Raw genomic sequence first — 20004 nt, 5'->3', positions numbered from 1 at the left:
GTGGCCAGGCTGCCCATGGGTCACCAGTCCCTGTGCCCTGGGGGCCACAGAAAGGTTGACATATAGGAGTTCCTGTCATGGCTCGGCGGTTAACGAATCCAACTAGAACCCATGAGGACGCAGGTTCGATCCCTGGCCTCGCTCAGTGGGTTACGGATCAGGCATTGCTGTGAGCTGTGCTGGGGGTCACAGACGTGGTTCAGATCTGGTGTGGCTGTGGCTGAGCTGCAGGCCGCCAGCTGGAGCTCTGATTCGACCCCTAGCCTGGGAACTTCCATGTGGCGCAGGTGCGGCCCTAAAAAGAAAAAAGAAAGAAAAAAAGAAAGGTGTGGACGTGTAGGTGGGGATGAGGCCTAACTATAGGCTGAGCGCCCTGGAGACCGTCAGGGCTGTAAGCACTCGGCCTGCAGCCCCTTTGCAAGGGCTGAGAGCTTCCTTCTCACGGCCCCTAGGATCCCCTGGGTCGGGGGCGTCAGGTCTCCAGAGGGGAAAGACACTGGGGCAGGGCCCAGAGCTCAGGACCCTATCCCCACCCTGTGAGCAGGTCACACGCCCCCTGGGCTCTGGGTCCGACCACGTGGGCCATTCAGGACTACATGCCACCCGGGACCTGCTGGCGGGCACCTGGTACCTTGGGCCTCAGCCTGCGTGACGACCCTTGTCGATGCCCACAGGCCACCCCACCCTCCTCATCAGAACGTGGAAGGAGGCTCAGGCCCTGCTGCTCAGAACCCGCTGCCCTCCACCCAGGGCCCCTGGCCTACCCCACCCTGGCACCCCATCCCTGACCTCCTGAGACGGAGACCTGCTGGCCACTCTGTCCCCCGAGAAGCTCTTTCAGGTCCCCCTGGCTGGCTCCTGCTCAGCTGATAGCGCTCTGTCCAGGGCCCCCTCCTCCAGGAAGCCCCCCATGTCCCTTCCCAGCCCTGCTGCTGCCTGATGGGTTGGAGCTGGAGCTGGGAGGGGGCGGGGGGGCTCGGAGGAGGCTGGTGGGCCCTCGCTTGGCCCCAGCGGGTGCAGGGCCCTCGGGGCACCCAGCCCTGGCTGACTTGGCTAGAAGCTCCTCTTTGTGGGAGGTCTCTGTGAGTCACCCTCAGACGCAGGCACAAATGCAGGAAATCGCCATTCTGTTCAACTATTTTCTCCCACAGAGGGAGAGTCTGTCACACGAAGGTCATTGTTTGCGGGCTTGTGCCTTCCGCTGGGCTCGGCTGTGATGGGACTTGTGCGGTCCTGGGGCTCCCGGCTGGGCTGTTTCCCTTCAAGACCCAGGGGCGCCTAGATGCTGAGAACGTGGGGCCCCGGTCCAGCCGGCAGCCAGGCGACACCAGCACGCCCACAACGCCCGCAAGATGGTGCTTGTGCCTGGCGCCAGCGCTGGGCAGGGTGGGGGTGCATGTGAGGTCAGAGCTGGGGTCCAGCACCTGGCCCAGGCCCCACCCCTCTCCTCCTCCCCCCCCTCCGGGGGATCCCCCCACCTCCACCTGTGCCCCCAGTAGCCTTTGAGACCCAGCCGGGGCACGGAGCTGTCCTGCTGCCCCAGCTCAACCCGGCTCTGGCCTGCACGGGCCACTCTTGCCCCGGAGACCTGCCTGCGTGGCCGGGAATTTCAGCCTAGGCCCCAGGGGGTGGGGGGAGTGTGGGGACAGACAGCCTGCATCTGCCCCCACACCTGCCCCGGGCCTAACATCGAGTCCCACCTGGGTGTGTGAGCCACCGTGGGAGGGGAGGTGGCATTGCTCGTGCACAACTGGGCTGCACATGGGGAGTGCCAGGTGGCCGAGGGGGTCCCCGGTGACTCTGAGTAGTGCCCAGAAGGGTCATGGACAGCATGCACCCCTCCCCACATCCTGGGGGACCCCACCAAGGAGTGTGGGCACCGGGGAGTATAGCTATGGGGCTGCTCCAGCAGGAACTCCAGACCCCAGGGCCCCCAGCACTGAGCCCCAGACCAGAGCTGAGACAGGTGAGGGGGGGCAGGGCTCAGGCAGGGTAGCGGGGGCAGGGGGGGATTGGGGGCTTCTACAGGCAAGGGCAAGAAGGGGCTGGGCTGTTGGTGACCCTGGAGGGCCCGAGGAGGGGGCAAGCACTACTCTCCCAGCTCTGCAAGCTCCACAGTGGAGCCTGGGCACCGGGCAAGGAGGGGAGAGAAGCCCCATGGCCCAGCCACTCTGGGGGCCGGGCTGGCAGACCAGAGAGGGGCTTCGAAGAGAAGCTCAAAGCACAGGGGCTCAGGGAGCCGAAGGCATGGCCTCGGGAGGGTGGAGAGCCCCCTGCCATTCCAGGGAAGGGTGGAGAAAGGCTGGCGAGGGCAAGACTCTGGGAAGGGCACATGGAGGCGGGAAGCTTCAGGACCTGGTCCGAGGACCTGCTTTCGTGAAGCTGAGGCTGTGGGCAAAGAGGTGCCAGCCACTCTGCCTCTGTGGCCCAGGCCAGTGGTCCCAGGGCTCCCCTTGGCCCACAGAAAAGCGCCCCCCCCGGCACTGAGACTTGGGGGCCCCGCAAGGGTGCTGGGTTGACAGTTTGGCCCCCCGCTGACAACACAGCCCCAGACAGGGCTACCGCCCAAGCTCCAAATTCAAGGAAACGGGGACCGTGAGCGTGGGCCAGAAAAACCCAACTGCGATGGCCTTTGGGGGCGACACGTCCACAAAACAAGGACACGCTATAAAGAGGAAGCAGGACGGACTCCATGTGTTGGTGGAAATGTGGAAAAGACAGTTGGATTGAAAGATAAAATTGAGAAACTCTCTTGTAGAGACAGAGACATAAAGAGGAAAGGTACGGAAAGAGGGGCCCATTCCCATAACCGCACGTGGAACTGGACCTCCAGACAGAAGAGAAGATGATAGAGGAAACCGCAGGAAGTCCCCAGAGGCCGGGCACCGCTCGCTCCGGGCGCAAACACTCCCTGGCGCACCGCGCAGGGAGGCCCCTCGAGGGCCCGCGGGCTGGACAGGCTCCATGGGCGGCCCGGGCAGCCCTCGCCGTGGGCAGATGACGTTCTGGCCAGAACCAACCATCCGGTCAGGCGCCCGGCAGGGCGAGGGGCTGGTGACATTTCCATACCCATGCAAGGTCCCCCCTCCTCAGCTTTGGCGAGGCACTTCGAGGACAAGGAGGACGCGGCCAGCAGAGGGGGTGGACCGGGGAAGAGGCCGGCTGGGGCCAGTGCCTCGGGATGGACCTTGGGCCCCGGGGGCCGGGGGCAGGGCGGCGGCCCAGAAGGACCCACGGTGGGACGAGCGGGGCGGCGGCCTGGCGGGGCCACAGGCTGTCCAGGGAGAGCTCGCGAACGAACCTGCCGAGTGGACACACACACGTGCAGCCTCGTGGGGAGCTGGCAGCAGCTCTGGCAGCCGACGGGTCCTCGGATCTGCAGGCGGCCGGCTGAGGACCGGGGCAGCCGCCGTGGTTCCAGTCCACGTCCAAAGGCAGGAGACCGCTGTTCGAGTCGAGGCCCCGGGGCGGGGAGAGTGGACTCGCCTTTGCGCTCTTCAGGTCTCCAGGCTGGATGAGGCCCACGGCGCCCGAGGGCACCTGCCTTGCTCAGCTCACCAGTCCGTTCAGATGCCAGGCTCACCCAGAGACGCCCAGAGGCATGTTCCGCCGAATCCCCGGGCCCCCGTGGCCAGCCGCCCGGACGCATGAAATGAGCTAACACAGAGGGAGGAAGAGGCAGGGGTTACGTCAGGAAGGGGCCTCAGGGTGCTCCCGAGGTGCTGGGTGCACACGCTCGTCCAGGACGGCGACACCCACTGCTGACCAGCTGAGACCTGAGGTGAGGCGGGACACAAGGACGTGGGCAGGTGCGAGACCCGAGCCCTCCAGGGCTGCGAGGCCGAGGCAGGAGATGCTCTCCTACATCGACCTGGCCTGCTCTTCATGGGCGTAGCCTCCACCTGGGGGCGTTCGCCCCCCACACCCTGGCCCAGACCTTGGACGTGAATGGTCATCAGTCCTCACAATGGGGGCTTCTGGGCAAGGGTCTCCTCCTCATTTGCGAAGAGACACCCTCCCCTCTACTGCCGCCACTGGGTCTGTAGGTGATGCCTGGGCCACAGCAGCCACATTATGACCGTGAGGTTTAGGGGCGGGGGGGGGGGTGTGCTGACCTGCTGTGCCCGGGGGATGAGCTCTAAGGACGGCTTCAGAGACTCCTTCTCGGTGTCTCACATAAGACGTCGGACCCTATGCTGTCTGAGCAGCTTTGGCGGCTCTGCTGGCCCAACCAGTGCGTTCCACACACCGTGCAGTGAGAGGAAAATGCCCACAACCACAGAATCAAGAAGCCGAGGGAGCAGAGACGCACGGAGGGAACCATCAGAAGAACCAGCCTGAAGGGTGGACAGTGGCCGCCTCTGGGGGTGGAGGCGTGGAGAGGGTGGCAGGAACTAATTTGGGCGTAAGAGTCTTGCAGGAATACTTAATGTTCTTTTTTCCTTTTGCGCTGTACGCGTTACTCTGAAAAAAATTAAGTTAATGTAAAAAAAGCAAAATGCCCAAACCAAACCAAAACCCGCCGCCCCTAAGAAACACCTAACCATCACCAAAACCCCCTAATTCAGGTGAGAAAGCCAGGCTCCTCCAGGTGCCCTGAAAACCAGGGGGTCTGTCCGGCCCCAGTTTTCTGCTGCTGCCCCGGCACCACCGAGGTGAGGCCTTCAGCGCCTGGGTCCTCAGACCCTTTGCTCGGCAGACCCACCGGTGCCCAGCCTGGTGCCCTCTGCCTGCCGCTGCAGATGCAGGGGTTAGGACGCCACACACACACTCGGTGGTGGCTCCGTGCTCTGCTCTTCTCCACACTCCCTGCCTTCGGGGTATCACTCTTCCTCCGCCCACCCCCCAGCTCACCTCATTACCCCTGCAGCCCCCCCCTCACCTCCCCTGCTCAGGCTTCCTCTGACACGCCCTCGTGCCCTGACCTTGACCCTCCCGTCTGCCCTCTGGCTGGGCCTGGGTCCGGGTGCTCGTGCCACGTCTGCTCTGGACTCCCAGCCCCTCTGACCCTCGCCGCCCGCCAGCCTAGGGGTCTGCAACTCCCTGACCAGCACCTCAGCTCCCTGGACCTTTCCGGAGAAAGGCAGAGCCCTGGAGGAGGCTGACGTGCACCTGTTCAGGGGCTGGGCGCCCGCAGGCATCCTCCGGCCTGGTGCTCACGGGGTCCCCCGCCCCATGGGACCACGCGCAGTCCGCCTCTCTCCCACCCCAATCTTGGCAGATGACCCTACCCCCCTCTTACAGAGAAAAGGGGGGCAGCAGCTTCCTCCAGTCCAGCAGCAGCACGGAGCTGGCTCAGGCCCCGCCCGGGCCCAAGCTCCCCGTGTCCACACCCCGAGCCCAGATCCTGCGAACGTGGAGCCTTACGCGGCAAAGATGTGACTGAGTGAGGGACCCTGGGATGGGGTGATCCTGGGTGGTGGCGGGGCTGCGTCACCACAGGGCCCCTGTGAGGGGGAGGCGGGTGGGTCAGGGTAGAGGAGGCGGGCCGGCAGGAAGCAGAGTCAGAGGACGGGGCTGCTGTGAAGACGGAGCCGGGAGCGGGGAGCCAGGGCTGCCGCCTCCAGAAGCTGGAAAAGGCCAGGGACGGGCTCTCCCCTGAAGCCCCCGGAAGGCACGCAGCCCGGCTCACACGGGGCTTCTGCCCTCACAACCCCGGGACAGCCAAGCTGTGCTGCTTTATTTTTTATTTATTTCCTTCTTGGCTGCCCTGCAGCATATGGAGTTCCCAGGCCAAGGATCAGATCCGAGCCGCAGCTGCGGCTGCTGCAACGACAGATCTTCAACGCACTGTGACTGAGCCTCTGTCCCAGCACTCCCAAGATGCCACGGATTCCATCGCACCACAGCGGGAACTCCCAAGCTGTGCTGTTTTTTGTTGTTGTTTGGTTGGTTGGTGGCTTTTAAAGCTGCACCCACGGCATAGAGAGTCTCACCGGCTAGGTGCTTCGACCGGGGCTTCCCCACTCGGGAAATTTAGCCTAAGGGGTCACACGACACACGACCTCTGGTGGCACCTTCTTCACTCGGCACCATGTCTCCCCGGCTCACCCCAGGAGGAGCATGTGTCAGAACGTCACTCCTCTTCAAGTCGAGTCATATTCCCGGGGCGTCTAGACCACACTTGGTCCCTCACCTGACGCACCCCTGGGGCGCCCCGACCTTCGACCTTCGTGCCTGTCAATGGCGCAAACGTGTTTCAGCTGGTCGCGATTCCAGGGCTGGACACCAGGGGGCAGAGCTGCTGGGTCACCGGACACAGCTCTGTGTTGAACACCCAAGGACCGCCTGCGGTTTCCTGGTGGGTGGCACCTCGCGGATGTTTTGCAGGCTCACCCCTTCTGCAATCAGCGCTGCAGGCTGCCTCGGCATCGTTGTCAATGTTGCTTCCCCCCCAGACAGGAGCAGACGATGCTCTGTGGAGACGCCGGTTCTTCCCTCGAGTTCCTACCCGGGTCTCCCGGGGGCGGCGCAGCCGGGCGGGCTGAGGGGCAGGCAGCAGGAAGTGGCCTGTGTGCGAGGGGAGGGAACACACCCCCGGCCCCGCGTGTTGGAAGAGACTGCCTGCTTGTTGGGCACGTGGGACCAGCGCCTGGGAGGGGCTCTCTGGAAGGTGGTCTGCCCGGCCCCCAGGACACTAGGCGGCCAGGCCGCGGCCAGGAAGCTGAGTCCCCTGCAGAGCCAGTGTCTCACAGTGAACCACGCGTCCTGGTGCTCTACCCTTGGGAAGGCCCTTCCCCTGGAATCGGGGTAGCCAGGAATGCTTTCTGGCCCAGAGAGCGCAGTGCGAATGCTGCTGTCGGGCATTTGGGGCTGGGTGGTGAGAAGCTTGGCCCCATGACCCTTTTCCCCGGGGAGCTGCGTGGAAGAACCCTGTGACTCTGAGACGGCCCTGCTCTGAGGAAGCCCAAGCCGGAGGGGCCACACACAGGGACACGGCTAGCCAGCTCCAGCTGTCCCAGCCACCCAACCTCGAAGTCCCGGTCGGCCTTCAGAAGACCCTGCCCGGTTGGCACCAGCTCACACTGCAGAGAAGCCCAAGGGGGAGCTGCCTAGTGAGCCGGGCGGTCCACAGACTGGGAAGAAGAGGCACGAGCAGCTGCTTGAAGCCACCCACTGGGAGGGAGCTGCTACACAGCAACTGATAATGGGGACCTGGTGGTCAACTTCAAGGCCACGTGACCCCCCCACCAGGCCCTGCTCCCCCTGGAACCATAGTTCAGAAAGCAGCTCAGGGCTCAGGTGCCCCACCCCACCATTTGTGCCTGCCCCTGGTGGGCAGGGGGACGCGTTTGGAGGGGCTCCTTTAGGATCCACACCCAAGGAGGGATGGGCCCTGCCACCGCAGGGAGGGGCTTCTTGGGGGAGGCAACAGCGGTGGGTTGCCGAGGCGGAGGAAGGACAGCCACCAGAGACGGGGAGTGACAGCTCCTCCCGGCGGGGCGGGGCGCGGAAAGAGTCTGGAACGCGGGTGGGAGGGTCTGGCTCTGCCATCAGGCTCTTCTCGCCTTGCCCTCTTTCCAGAGCCTTCTCTCCTGCCACCCACCGGCCCCTAGAGGTGTCTGCACTCTTTCCCCACCACCGCCCACGCAGCGACACTGCGCGCAGCCCCCAGTCCCCCTCTGCTTCCCTCCGCTGCTGGCTCCGCTAGGCAAGCTGGGACCGTCAGTTTCTCTCTTCAGGGCCTAGGCGCTCCTTCCCTGGGGGCCTGCTCCGCCCCCGGTGACCTGACTTCGGGGTTGGATCAGTCCCGGTGGCGGAGGCATCCTCTTGGGCCAGGGCGGCGCCGCGCAGCCTTCTCGCCTCTAACCCGGACGCCTGACTATCCCCGGCGCCGGCCGTAACCTTCGCAGACCGCCCCCTCCAGCCGCGGCCGCCCCTCCTGGCCACACGGCCGGCTGCCTGGACCCTGCCGCGGGGCCCACCTGGCGAGCCCCCGCAGCGCCGTCCCGGCCACACCCTGCACGGTTCCGGCGGCGCCCCGCCTCCTCGCGGACTGGGAAGGGCGCTACCTGCGCGCTGGCCCCGCCCCGCCCCGCCCCGCGCGCACTGCGCATGCCCGGGGCCCGGTCACGCGCGCGCCCGCCCGCTCGAGTCCCGCGCGGACCTGGCCCGAGTCCGCCCCCCGGCACGGGCTGTCCCGCGCGCCGCCATGGAGCGCATCGAGGGGGCGGCCGTGGGCCGCTGTGCAGACTCGCCCTATCTGCGGCCGCTCACGCTGCACTACCGCCAGGTGAGCCCGCCTGCCCGGCCTCCGCGCCTCCCGCGCCTGTCCCGCCCTCCGCGGCCCGCGGCCCCGGGCCCCGCCCCCGCCCGGAGCCCCGCCCCCGCCCCGCAGACCCCGCCTCCCCCGCCGAGCGCCGGGCGGGTGAGGCCAGGTTTGCCGGCCAGGTCGGGGACGGGTGCAGGCCGGAATACCTCGGGGGACCACCCATTCCTCAAAGGAAGCTTTGCTGGGTACTGGCCCTTTGTGCAGTGGGACGTGGCGGGCGCCCCGAGGCTCGGGGAAAGCTTCCTGGAGGTGGCGGTCTCCGTTCTGGGCAGAAGAGGAAGGGGAATGGAGGGAGAAGGTAGGAGGAGAGAAAGCTGGTGAGCAGTGGAGAGCCTCTCCCGCGGGGCTTCCTCCCGAAGGCTCCTCTTCCTCGTCCCACCTGCCCTACTGGCGGGCTGCCTCTGCCCCGGGGGAGCGCAGGAGCAAGGCTGCCCCCAGCCCCAAGTCTATAGCAGGTGCACAAGAAACATGTGATGGGTGATAGATGACCGTCTCTGCCCCCCCCCCCTCCCGCTTTTGCCTGCTGCTTCACCAGTCCCCAGCGCTGGGGTCCTGCTGCGTTCCTCCAGGCCATGCAGGTGAGGCCTGCACTCCTGCAGCACCTGGTGCGCTCTCCCCCCACCCCCACCGCTGCTTTGTGCGGATAGGTGGTCCAGGTCGTCGCAGCCCTGGGCCTGCAGCCTTCTGTCCCTCTGTTCCCCCAGGCCCCTTCCCCTTCCCGGCCTGCGAGGCCCTCTTGGCCCCCAGCCTGAGAGACACTGCAGTGTCACCTGCTCCAGGAAGTCCTCACAGAGGCTGTCCCTTAGGGTCCTGCCTCTTTTGCAGCCTCCTGCTTTCCCTGTCACTGTTGCCCACTCGGGTCCTGGGCACAGGGAATTCCTCTGCCTGGGATGGACCCAGGTCGGGGCAGAAGCCAGGGTGCGGTGGGGGCAGAGTGGAGGACCGTGGGGGCCGCTGGCCTTTGCCTGGTGTGGCCTGGAGCGGGCTGCCTGATTTGGACTGGGGTTCTGGGTGCAGCAGGTCGCATGGGGTGGGCCAGGTACGTAGCCGCCCTGGTCTGTGGCTGTGGCACTCTCTCCCCGACGCCCTGAGAAGTGCAGGGGGATGCTGGTAGCTAAAGCTGGGCCCCGGTGGGGGGCGGGCTGTGGTGGGCACGGGCTGAGGGGCCGTGGGACGCGGGCTGGGTGGTGCATGCACCGAGGGGTATCTGCAGCCGTTGGTCATTAGCCACTCACAGCCAGGGGAGAGCTGGTGGATGGGCAGACAGACCAACCAGAGGCAGGGCACCCCGTGGCCCTGAGGGGGAGGGGCCTGTGTTTCCGCTTCAGTCCTGTTCATCCCAAGGCTGTGGAGGCCGAGCTGGGCCTGGGTCCTAACTAGCTGGGTGGGGTCCCGTGGGAGGGGCAGGCTGGAACCTCCTCCTGCACCCTCCTTGGCTGGACCTAAGGCTCTGACAGGTGTTTTGATCTTGAACCAACAAGGCCCCTGAAGCCTGTCCAGGGTGACAGACACCCTGAGGGAGGCAGGGGACACAGCAGGCTCCTGGCGGACGAGGGGGCTGGCCTTCCCTGGAGCCCGGCCTGGGGGGCAGCCGGGTGGCAGGCAGGCCCAGGCTTGCCTCTTAGGGGTGGTGCTTCGCAACGGCCTCCGAGGCAGCTGGCCCGGCCCAGCACGGGACGCCAGCTTGCCCTGCCCTTAGAAACCAAGGCTGCTGCCCATCCAGGCTGCCTCTGCCTCTGGCCACTCCCCTCGGAGCGGCGCGTGGGCCGCTGCCTGTAACATCCCGCTCCTGCGCTGCTCTCTTCTCCTTGCGAGGCCTGGTGCATGTCACCTCCTCCAGGAAGTCCTCACAGAGGATGTTCCTTAGGGTCCTGCCTCTTCTGCAGCCCTGGCTCCACTCTTTGTGTCTCAGGTCTTGTCCATGTCAACGTGGCCTGACCCAGTGGCTGAGGGGCTAAGCAAGCTGGTGACAGGTGTCTGCAGGGCAGGGCTCCAGGGTCCCCGGGCCAGCCCCAACCTCAGAGACCCGTTGGGGAGGGGTCGGGCCGGACAGGATGGCCCCGGGGACGGGAGCCTGCCTCGCCTGCTTGTCTAGCGGCAGGGTGCTGGCCTCTCACACGCCCCGCCTGCCACGTTAGCATCAGTTGTGACTGCCCTTGGTGGTCCTGGCCCGGGCCCCTGCCCTGCCTTTTGGTCCCTGAATGCTGAGCCCGCCGGGGCAGAGTGCCTGGGGTCGGGGCGGGGTGCAGGGAGCAGGATGGCGGAGGGAAGTGACTGAGCAGCAGGACCGCAGGATGTCGGAGAGACAGCTCAAGACAGAAACTGGGCTGGAAGGGGTTGTCCCATGGTCCAGGCACCATCCCTGAATCACTGTGTCCTGTGGTGTGAGCCCCGGCACGCCCTTCCCCAGCTGGTCCCGAGGCTGCTGCTCGCAGGAGGCCTGCCTGTCCCTCCTGCCCGCCTGTCGTGCTTTGTCCAGCGGCCCAAGGAAGCCTCAGCAGCGAAAGCCTGATACCTGCTCCGCCCACTTGGGACACCCCCCCCCCCCGACCGTGAGGACACTCACGCCTGCCCCTCTTCTCCCACCCCCCGTCTTTCCCGCATTGGTGACAGCGCACAGCTCTCTGCAGCGCTTCGTGCTCAGCCCGTGCTGGGTGGTGGCTCACGCTGGGTCTGGGACGCCTTCGGACCCTCACCCCTTGAGAGAGTCAGGCTGTCCTTGACCCTGCCCCCGACCCTGACCTGCTACAGCTCTGGCTCCTGATGGACCCGGGCGGTGACTGGGTCTCCCTGGTCGGAGCTGGTGTGGCAGGTCTGCGTGGCCCTCTCAGCTCCCGGAGCACCTCCGCCTGCACTGGCAGCCCTTCCGCCCTCCCTGACTGCTGCCCGCCTCTTTCAGAACGGCACCCAGAAGTCGTGGGACTTTGTGAAGACTCATGACAGGTGAGGTCCCAGCCGGGCTGGCCACGGGGGAAGCCCCAGCCTGATGCCCACGGGGACCCTGTATTTCTGAAGTCCCCGCCCTCATTTCCTTTCACTGGGGGGTCAGCCCAAGGCCTGGGCCCCGAGCTCAGACCTCCTGGACCGTGGTGGGCGACGGGCCCTCTGGGACCCGAGAGAGGCCGCCCGGGTGCCCTTGCCCCTGACATTGGGGGTGTGGGCCGGGTGGCAGTGTGGCTTCAGGAGCACAGCTGGCAACAGCTGGCCAGCAGGGGCCACATGTCTTGTCAGTCACCCGTTCTCAGCTGCTGCCGCCCCCAGCCTGCCCAGCGGCCGCCCAGCGTGTCCTTCCACCCCGTGCCCTCGGCCTGGGTCCTGGCCTGACTGCGCGACCCTGGGGACCTCTGACCCGGCCTGGCCTCACAGTGTCCCTCTGAACAAGGGACCCCACCTTCCCGGGCCTTTGAGGAGAGGCGGTGGGCTGGGCATGCTGGGAACAGGAGATGGGACGCCGGGGCCCCCAGGGCGGCGCGCTGAGCACTGTCCCCGCTGCAGTGTGACCCTTCTCATGTTCAACGCTTCCCGGAGGAGCCTGGTGTTGGTGAAGCAGTTCCGGCCAGGTGAGGGGGCCCGAGCGGGAGCGGGGAGGGGAGGCCCGCGGGTCAGGGCGCGGACGTGGGGAGCCTGAGGCCGCCCCCGGTCACGTGGAGGGGGCCGCCACCGGCTGTGACCGCGGTCTGCCGCCCCCGCCCAGCTGTGTATGCTGGCGCGGTGGAGCGCCTCTTCCCCGGCTCCCTGGTCGCCGCCGACCAGGACAGGCCCCGGGAGCTGCCGGCAGCGCTGCCCGGCTCGGCCGGGGTGACCTTCGAGCTGTGCGCCGGCCTCGTGGATCAGCCCGGGCTCTCGCTGGAGGAAGTTGCCTGCAAGGAAGCCTGGGAGGAGTGCGGCTACCGCCTGGCCCCCTCTGACCTGCGCCGGGTCGCCTCGTACAAGTGAGTGGGGCTGGGCCGTGGGGTCCCGTAGTCAGCGCAGGGGCTGGGCCGGGCTGCCCGGGGGGCAGGGAGCGCCCCGTCCCCAGAGGCGTGCCAGGCAGGGCGAATCCCTGCTCTGCAGCCTGGAGTTGTTTGGGAAGGTTGGCTGGACAGCCCTTCAGCTCCTGATCCAGGCCGGAACCCAGGGCTCCAGGGCCTTGTTCTGTAGCCCCCCGCCCCCCGCAGCCCCGAGCCGTGTGGGGCCTGCTCGGGTGGCAGCTGCTGCTGACTGATGCCTCCACTTCCTGCGGGATTAAGCACCGGGCACTGGCGGTGGGGTGAGTCACAGGTCTGCTCGGACGGCGGCTCGGCAGTGAGGGGAGGGAGAGTCCTGGGCCGGGGCTGGTGGGGGGGGTGGGGCTCGGGCCCTCCTGGGAGGGGAGGAAGTGCAGCCCGGGGCCTGGACGTCAGGGCTGCCCCTCAGAGCCTAGGTGCCCGCCTGCACCCGCTCCCGGGAGGTCACACTGGGGCCACATTCCCAGAACAGGATGGTGGCCCGAAGCCTGCCTTTCCCCTGGGGACATGCGATGGGTCCCTGACCCCGGTGAAGCCCCGGCAGGAGAAGTGCCCCCGACGCTGAGCACCAGCCCCTGGCGACCTTCTCCAGACGGGGAGGGGGCCTCGGGAAGCTCTGCCACCTTTAGTCTAGCGCAGGGGCCACTCAGGGTGGGGCCCTGCCTCAAACACACAGGGCCTCGAGCGTGGGGACGGAGTTGGCCGAAGGAGACGATCCAGGGCCTGGCGCCTCCCCGTTCAGTGTGGGATTTCTACGTCGGAGGATCCAGCCTCTCAGGGAGAGGGGTCTTGGTTATGTGCAGGCACCCTCCACGGGGCCCACTGGTGGCCACTCGGCCCTGGAGCCTTTTGGGCTGGAGGTTTGGGGGGCGGGGGGAGAATCCAAGGGGCCTGAGCTAGGTAGGGTAGGGGCGAGCCGGGGGCAGGCGGAGGTGCCCTGGACGGCTGGGGTCCCCCGAGGAGGTGAGTCTGAGCCGAGTCCCGGCCGAGGGGCTGCGTGGCAAAGGCATGGGGCGGGGGGATGGCAGCCCTGGCTGCTGTGGTTCCGCAAGCCGGGCCTCTGGGCTTGGCCTGATGCTGAGGGTACTCGGGAGCCAGGGAGGGCCCTAGGCAGTGTGTAGCCTGCTCAGCCTGTGCTCTAGAGATGAGGAATGGCTGTGGGGAGGCTGGCCTGGAAGGGGCTGGAGCCGAGCGCTCCCCCCACCGGAGCCTGACGGTGGGCTGGACAAGCAGCAGGCTCCTGCTGCCCGTCGTGGGGCCAGGGGCTGAGCCAGGCCACTCAGCTGCCGGTCCCAGGTGACAAGGCCCGGGCCCTTGTCTGCAATCCCCCAGCTGAGGATGTGATGGAGTGGCGGGAGAGGCAGTGCCCGGCCTGGCTGGGCACATTCTTCTTGGCGCCGGTCTCCCGCACAAGCCGGCGGAAACTGGGCCTGGAAACTCCACAGACCAGCGCTTCCATCAAAGGCGCAGGCTGTGGCTGCCGGCGGAAATGGGCCATCAGGAAGGGTCCAGGGAGATAAGGGCTGGAGGGCGGAGGAAGCAGCTGGGCGAGGTCAGTCTGCTGGGGCCCTCGCCTGGGGGGAGTGGGATGGAAGCCCCTCCAGGTCTGCTCCCGGCTGCTCCAGGGCAGCTTCCAGGCTGTGGCCGGCAGGCCCCGCTCACCCCCTGGCCGGCCTGGGCCTCCCCGGCCTGTGGACATCTCCCCAGAAGCCCCCGCCTTTCCTGTTCTGGAATCTGAATTGGCCCCTCTGTCAGCCCGTCCTCCCGGCCAGCGCTCACCACGACTGCCCGCGCCTGCCCTCCACTGGCATTGGCCTAAAGCCCTGCCCACGCCCTGGGTGCTTGTTCTCCTCTTGGTAGCCAGCAGCCCCCTCCTGCCCCCAACCCCTGGAGAGAGGGGACTCCTTTGCGCCCCTGGGGGCCTTGCCACCCCTCCCGCAACACCCCCACGAGCCCCAGTCCTTCACCCAGTCTGGAGCTGGCATCTTCCAGGTGCCAGCGTGGGGGTGCTCACAGACCCGGGCGGCACGGCAGGAGCCCTGGGTGCGAGTGGGGTCTGCTGTGGCAGGGAGGCCCTGGCTGAGGGCGCAGCATGAGCTGAGGCGCAGAGCCTGCTAATGGTCTGTGCTGCAGGGCAACCTGCCAGAGACTTGAGCACTTGCAGGAACCCACATTTGCAGCCTCACGGTTGCTGTGGGTCCGCGGTCTGGCCCCACCGCTCAGGGTCTCACCAGGCTGCAGTTAGGCGTCGGCCGGGCCTGAGGTCTAAGCTGAGGCTCAGGGCCGTCTTCCCAGCTAACTCGGTTGTGGCAGAACCCAGCTCTTGTGGCCTTGTGACCAAGGCCTCTGTCTCCTGGCTGGCTGTCGGCTGGGGCCTACGGTCAGCTCTTAGAGGCTGCTTGCAGGCCCTGGCCATGTGGCGCCTCCTGCAGCCTGGCGGCTCGCTTTGGCGTCAAGACTTTCTCCATCTCCGAGCTCTAAATCTGTGGGGAGGGCCCTGCTCGGGTCAGGCCCGCCCAGGGTCGGGTCCCTCTTGAGGAACTTCCAGCCACTGATTAGGGCCCTTAATTCCGTCTGCAGAATTCTTTCATCACCTGACCCAGCCTGCTCACGCTGGGAGCTAAACCATGTTGGGAAGTCACAGCCAGCATGTTCCCAGGTCTCCCCCAGGCTCAAGGGGAGGGCATCTGGGGGGCGGGGGGCCTCCTGGAGCCCTGCCTTCCCGGGGCCGGGAAGGGCAGGGGTGGCCGGGGGGGGGGGGCCTGCGTGGGTATCTCTGCAAGGCTGTCTCGTCCTGTAGGTCTGGCGTTGGACTGACTGGCTCCAGCCAGACCATGTTCTACGCAGCGGTGACAGATGCCCAGAGGGGCGGCCCCGGCGGGGGCCTGGCCGAGGAGGGCGAGCTCATTGAGGTTGTGCACCTGCCCCTGGACGGCGCCCAGGCCTTCGCCGATGACCCAGATGTTCCCAAGACCCTCGGAGTCATCTTTGGCATCTCGTGGTTCCTCAGCTGCGTGGCCCCTGTCCTGGGCCCCCAGTGAGACCCTGGGCCCCCAGGGGTCTGGATGAGGCCGGTTCCGGCCACCTGCCCTACAGACCCAATAAAGGCTGGTGGAGCTCTAGCCTGTGTCTGCCGACTCTGAGCTGTGACTGGGGGTCGGGGGCAGGCTGGGGGCCGGGAGGATGGGGTCTCTGCAAGAGCCTCTCAGCTCCCCGGAACAGAAGCCTTGGCTGCAGGCTGTGCAGGGACTGGCGGCTGGCCGACGGCGAGGCTGGACCCTGCGTAGGGCCATAGGCTGAGGTGGGGCCAGCAAGGGGCAGGGTCAGGCAGGGAGTGCCAGGCTTCTGGGGCAGGAGATGTTGGGGACAGGGGCTCAGCCAGGCCAGGCACTCAGGGCCCACTGGGCACCGGGCCGTGGATGGAGCTGAGGCCAGGGGAGTGGTGGGTGTGGACAGAACCACAGCGCATGTGCTCCCTGCTCTCCTGAGGCTGGTGAGGGGTCCCCACCCTGAACGGGGCTGGGCTGGCACCTCAGTACCCCTGTGTCCTCAGGACATTGATGCCTGCTGGCCTGCAAGCCCCTAGGGACCCCTGCCCTGCACACTGGCCTGTCCTGGTGGCCAGGGACTGCGTGAGCCACCTGCCATAACCCTCGAGCACTGGGGGTCACGGGGGGCTGGATGCCCGCTTAGCCGGGTACCCAGTAAGAAGGCCTCCGTATGTCACAGATGGGCTGGCGGTCGCTGTGGGGAGTGTGCTGGTCGCCGTGGCCATGGACATTTGTGGGTGCGGCTGGGCTCAGTTGGGGATAGGGATCCTTTCTGGGGGTAGTGACCTGGCCTGGCCCTTTCCCAGAAGTCCCCGAATCTTCTGGTTGGGGACAAGGCTCTGGGGGATAGAACAGGGGCAGCCCGGTCTCAGTCCACTGACCGGGGGGGGGAGGGGGGGGTTGCTGTGCGGGGGGTGCTGCCAGACAGGCAGGTGGGGGCCTGGGGAGCCCAAGTGACCAGGAGCCCTGCTGGGAGCCTGACTTAGTGCTCTGTGCCCCCACGTGCCCCAGGCTGGGCTGGGCCGGAGTGGTAGAGGACACCGCGACAGGACATGACGCCTCGGCTCCTGCTGGGACCTCACCGTCACCCGCTCCTGTCATCCCCCCGCCCCCAGCGCAGGCAGGTGCTTTTCTTCCTGCCAGCCTGGGACGTGCTGTGGCTGAACCCAGCCCAGAGCGGCTCAGGGCCAACAGCCCCTGGGCCTGGCATTGGGAGCTGCCCCGAGGCGGCTGTGCCCAAGGGGCCCACTCAAGCAGCACCACCTGTATGCAAATGCCAGCTGTGACCCAGGTGAGGCCACCCAGGTGGCTTCTCCGGAGCCCAGCCGGGCAGTGACGCACGGCTGGGGAGGGGCCCCCAGGCACGGATGCGTGGCCCAGGGGTGGGGTGGGGTCCTGAGCAGCCCAGCTCCGCCGTGTCCAGAGGAGGCCTGGTGGGCTTTCAGGGCCCAGAACATCTGGAGGCTCCTGGGGCCAGAACAGGGCCCAGGCTAGAGCGGCCCCACCCTGCCTCCGGCTTGCCACCCGCTCGATGGCCACCTCCTGCCCTCCGGGGTCTTCTGCGCTGGCCTGCGGGCACTGCCGGCTTCTCAGAGGGGCCTCTGGTGGGTACCTGGTGAGACTGGGGGCCCTCTGCCCTGGGAAGCATGCAGGGCTCTGGATGGGTGGGGCAGGGGTGGGGGACAGCGCCCTTGGGCTTGGGCGCCGTCCAGCCCCTCACTCTGCTCTGCAGCCCAATGGGACAGGTCAGCAGGCACCGCCGCTGGGCCTAATGGAGCTGGCATCGATTTCCCAGCACTGGGGGGGGGGCTGTAACCGGAAACTCCCCTCCCTGGCTGCTATATTTAGCACCGCAGAGCGGGCGGAAGCGCAGCTCACTCCATCGCAGTGCCTCTGTCCCCGACGCCTGACAGCCTGCACCCGATCTGGTCCTGAGGCCCCTGGCCAGGCCGAGCAGGGGTCCGGCCCTCATCCAGCACCAGCTGAGCTCCCATCCCTGAGTGGGCCTGGGCCCCTGATGCTGGGGGGCTCCTGAGGGGGCTCTTGGGTTAGGAGGCAGGTGGAACTGGGAGGCTGAGGGGTGTCGTGGCTCAAGGGGCCCCAGAACAGTGATGGGGGGGTCTTCCTGGAAAGGGCAGGGCTGCCTGGCCCTGCAAGGGTGAAGGCAGGAGCCCTGGCTGCCACTGGACCTCCTGCCCTATGGCCCCGAGGCTGCGGAAATCCCAGCAGGAGGGGACCCCGGGAGGGAGGGCACCTCTCAGCAGCCCCAACGCCTATGCCTTCCCTGGAGTGGCCAGCTTCCTTCCTCGAATCTCTCCTGGTCCATTTGATCCAGGCTGTGGCTCCTGGGAGGCAGGAGGAGGAAGGAGAACGTGGTGGGTGGGGAGGGCTTCTGTGCCCTGCAGGGTGGCACCTGGGCAGGGAGGCAGATGGGGCCAGGCCGACGTCTCCCCAGTGCTGCAGGGCGGGTGGGCGCTCTTTGTGCCCCACGGCAGGGCCTCAGGGAGTCTGCGTCCCCTGGTGTGTTGAGCTGGAGTCTTGCCATGGGGTGAGTGTCACTCACTGGGGCCTTCAAGCCGAGACCGCCCTGAGCAGAAAAAGTCTCAGCTGAAACGCAGTGGCTTCTGGAACCGTGTGAGCCAGTCCGGGCCGTCCTTTCCCACACAGCTGGTCCCAAGCAGGAAGCTTCGGAGGTGGATGAGCGAGGGGCACACAGGGGACTGGACTCGATTCTGGCTCTGCCTTGGCTGGAGTCCCCGTCCTCACCACCTGCACCACCAGGCCTGGCCCGGCCTCTGCCCCTCTGGTTTGTGCTCTGGCCCTGGCCCCCCAATGGCATCCCTGTCCAACCTCGCCCCCTGTTGCCCCTCCCCCTGCAGCCAGGGATCTTTGTGACAATGTAATGTACAGCCCAGCCCAGCCCAGCTGCTTTCCGTGACTTCCCGTCAGTCTTAGCAGGAAGACTCCAGCCGGGCAGGCCCGGTGCAGCCAGCTCTCACCACCACCTCCAGCCTCCCCTGCATCCCTCACTCCCTCTGCCCTGGCCGCGTGTCCTTGTCCTCAGCCCCCGGGCCTTTGCACCTGCTGTCCCCAGCTGGGTCTTTGCAGGCCTCCTCCCTGAGTGCCCCCAACGCCTCCCCCTTTCAGTTTGCCCTTCTCTGCTATTTGTCCAAGTTCTCTGCCCACCCCTGGGCCAGGAACCCCCGAGGGTGGGCAGGGGCTGTGTCCCCCTTGGCCACCACTTGACTGAGTGGGTAGTAGGGCCATGGGCATGGGTGGGATGGAGCCTTGGACTCCTGGGGTGATGGGGGGATTCCTCGCCCTTGCAGGGGCCTCCGGGACTCAGTATCTCCCCCCAGCGAGCCCCCCGCCCCCACAAGCAGTAGCCACTGCCCACCCTGAGGAAGAAACAACCAGAAGGCCCTAAACACAGCCCACATTCCCTTATTTGCTGGGTGTCGCTGTGCGTGCCGTGCCTGGCTTGTGTCCTGCTCCCTCCCAGAGTACGGAGGGGCTCAGGTAGGGACGGGCACTCGGAGGGAGGGATCCCGGGTCCCTCGGTTACTCCTGAGGGCTGGACTCCAGGGCTGGGCAGTGAAACCAGGGCGTTGGGCCTTTAAGTGGCTGTGCCCATGCATTCGAGTGTAAGAGAGGGCAGTGCCTGTGGTCCCGAGGTCCTTCTGCACAGTGCTCCCAGCCCCTGAACCTGGCCTGCTGCAAAGCTCTGCTCCAGGAAGCCTGGCCCCCTCCACCGCTGTAGCAGTGACTAGCTCTGGGCAGGGTCGGCCTCCAGCCCAGGGCTGGAAGCGGAATTGCACGAGGAGCCAGAGGAATGAAAACAGCCCCGTTACTATGGGGGCTGGGCCAGAAGACCCCTTTAGACCATATCAGTAACCCTAACGGCCAAGGGGACCTCCAGCCTTGGAGGGACACTGATTGGCCGAGGAGAGGCGGTGTTTGGAGACCAGCAGCCTGGTACTGACTCCGTGGAGGTGAGGCGAGGTTGCTCCACCAGAGGGCACAAGGTGAAGACAGAAGGGTGGGATACGGGGGCCTGGCCGACCAGGGCAGCAGCAGGAGCCTCCCTGGGTGGCTCTCGCTTATTCGCACCCCTCCCCTCGGCCCGAGCCCGGACCCCCATCCCGGGCGTTCCTTAAAAGTGTGGCCTGGCGACCCCAGCGGCAGCGCAGAGCCTGGCACACAGCCTGCGCGGAAAAGCGTTTGTTCCCTGGCTTCCCGACCCGCCGGCCGTGAGGCGGGTAGGGCAGGGACGTAGGAAGGGAGCAGCGCCCCCTGCGGCTGGAGTGGAGGCGGTAGGAGCGGCGCGCGGAGGAGGGCACTCCCGGAGGTGGGGGGCGCGGAGTAAGCCCGGCGGGCTGGGGTACCGGGCTGCGCCCGCCCCCCGTGGAACTGAGCCCCGATTTGTGCAAGAGGCGGCATCTCTTCTGGGAGCGCGAGGAGCGCGGCAGCGCACTGATGGGAGGGGACCACGGCGGTGACCTCAGGGGGCGCCCCACCCGCGGGCTCCTGACACCCGGCGGGGCCTGGGAGAGGCGAGGACGCTTCGAGGCGCTGGTCCCGGCTCTTCCAGCTCGGCGGGGGCGTTAGCGGAACCCCCCGCGGCCCCGCCGCCAAGAGCCTGGGTAGCGTGCGCCAGGCCCGGGCGCTGGCAGAAGGAGCCCTCCGCTGCCTTTAA

General features: G+C 67.0%; 1 protein-coding gene across 8 annotated transcripts; it reads left to right on the top strand.

Annotated features, from left to right (window-relative positions):
- The first annotated feature begins 8035 nt into the window (after nt 1-8035).
- Nucleotides 8036-15380, top strand: NUDT14 (nudix hydrolase 14). 8 transcript variants are annotated; one of them, XM_021081550.1, is made up of 7 exons: nt 8036-8233; nt 11172-11215; nt 11768-11832; nt 11967-12204; nt 12390-12521; nt 14839-14917; nt 15059-15380. In XM_021081550.1, the coding sequence occupies exons 1-7, from the start codon at nt 8153-8155 to the stop codon at nt 15167-15169; spliced, it is 750 nt and encodes a 249-aa protein (XP_020937209.1). In that variant the 5' UTR covers nt 8036-8152; the 3' UTR covers nt 15170-15380. The 8 variants fall into 8 exon arrangements, with proteins under 8 accessions (XP_020937209.1, XP_020937215.1, XP_020937214.1 ...); XM_021081556.1 differs by lacking the exon at nt 14839-14917 and having other exon boundaries at nt 8038-8233; nt 12413-12521; nt 15059-15229; XM_021081555.1 differs by lacking the exon at nt 12390-12521 and having other exon boundaries at nt 8039-8233.
- Nucleotides 15381-20004: the final 4624 nt, after the last annotated feature.

The sequence above is a fragment of the Sus scrofa genome, unplaced genomic scaffold (genome assembly GCF_000003025.6).
Source record: "Sus scrofa isolate TJ Tabasco breed Duroc unplaced genomic scaffold, Sscrofa11.1 Contig1914, whole genome shotgun sequence".
In the NCBI taxonomy this organism is placed as follows: domain Eukaryota; kingdom Metazoa; phylum Chordata; class Mammalia; order Artiodactyla; family Suidae; genus Sus; species Sus scrofa.
Note: the sequence above shows the minus strand (reverse complement) of the source record. Positions and strands in the feature narration are given on the sequence as shown.

Coding starts and splice junctions, on each gene's coding strand:
- NUDT14 (XM_021081549.1), top strand. CDS start 8,153: ATGGAGCGCATCGAGGGGGCGGCCGTGGGCCGCTGTGCAGACTCGCCC. Junction 8,234..11,171: donor TCACGCTGCACTACCGCCAG/GTGAGCCCGCCT, acceptor CGCCTCTTTCAG/AACGGCACCCAGAAGTCGTG. Junction 12,522..15,058: donor CACCGGGCACTGGCGGTGGG/GTGAGTCACAGG, acceptor CTCGTCCTGTAG/GTCTGGCGTTGGACTGACTG.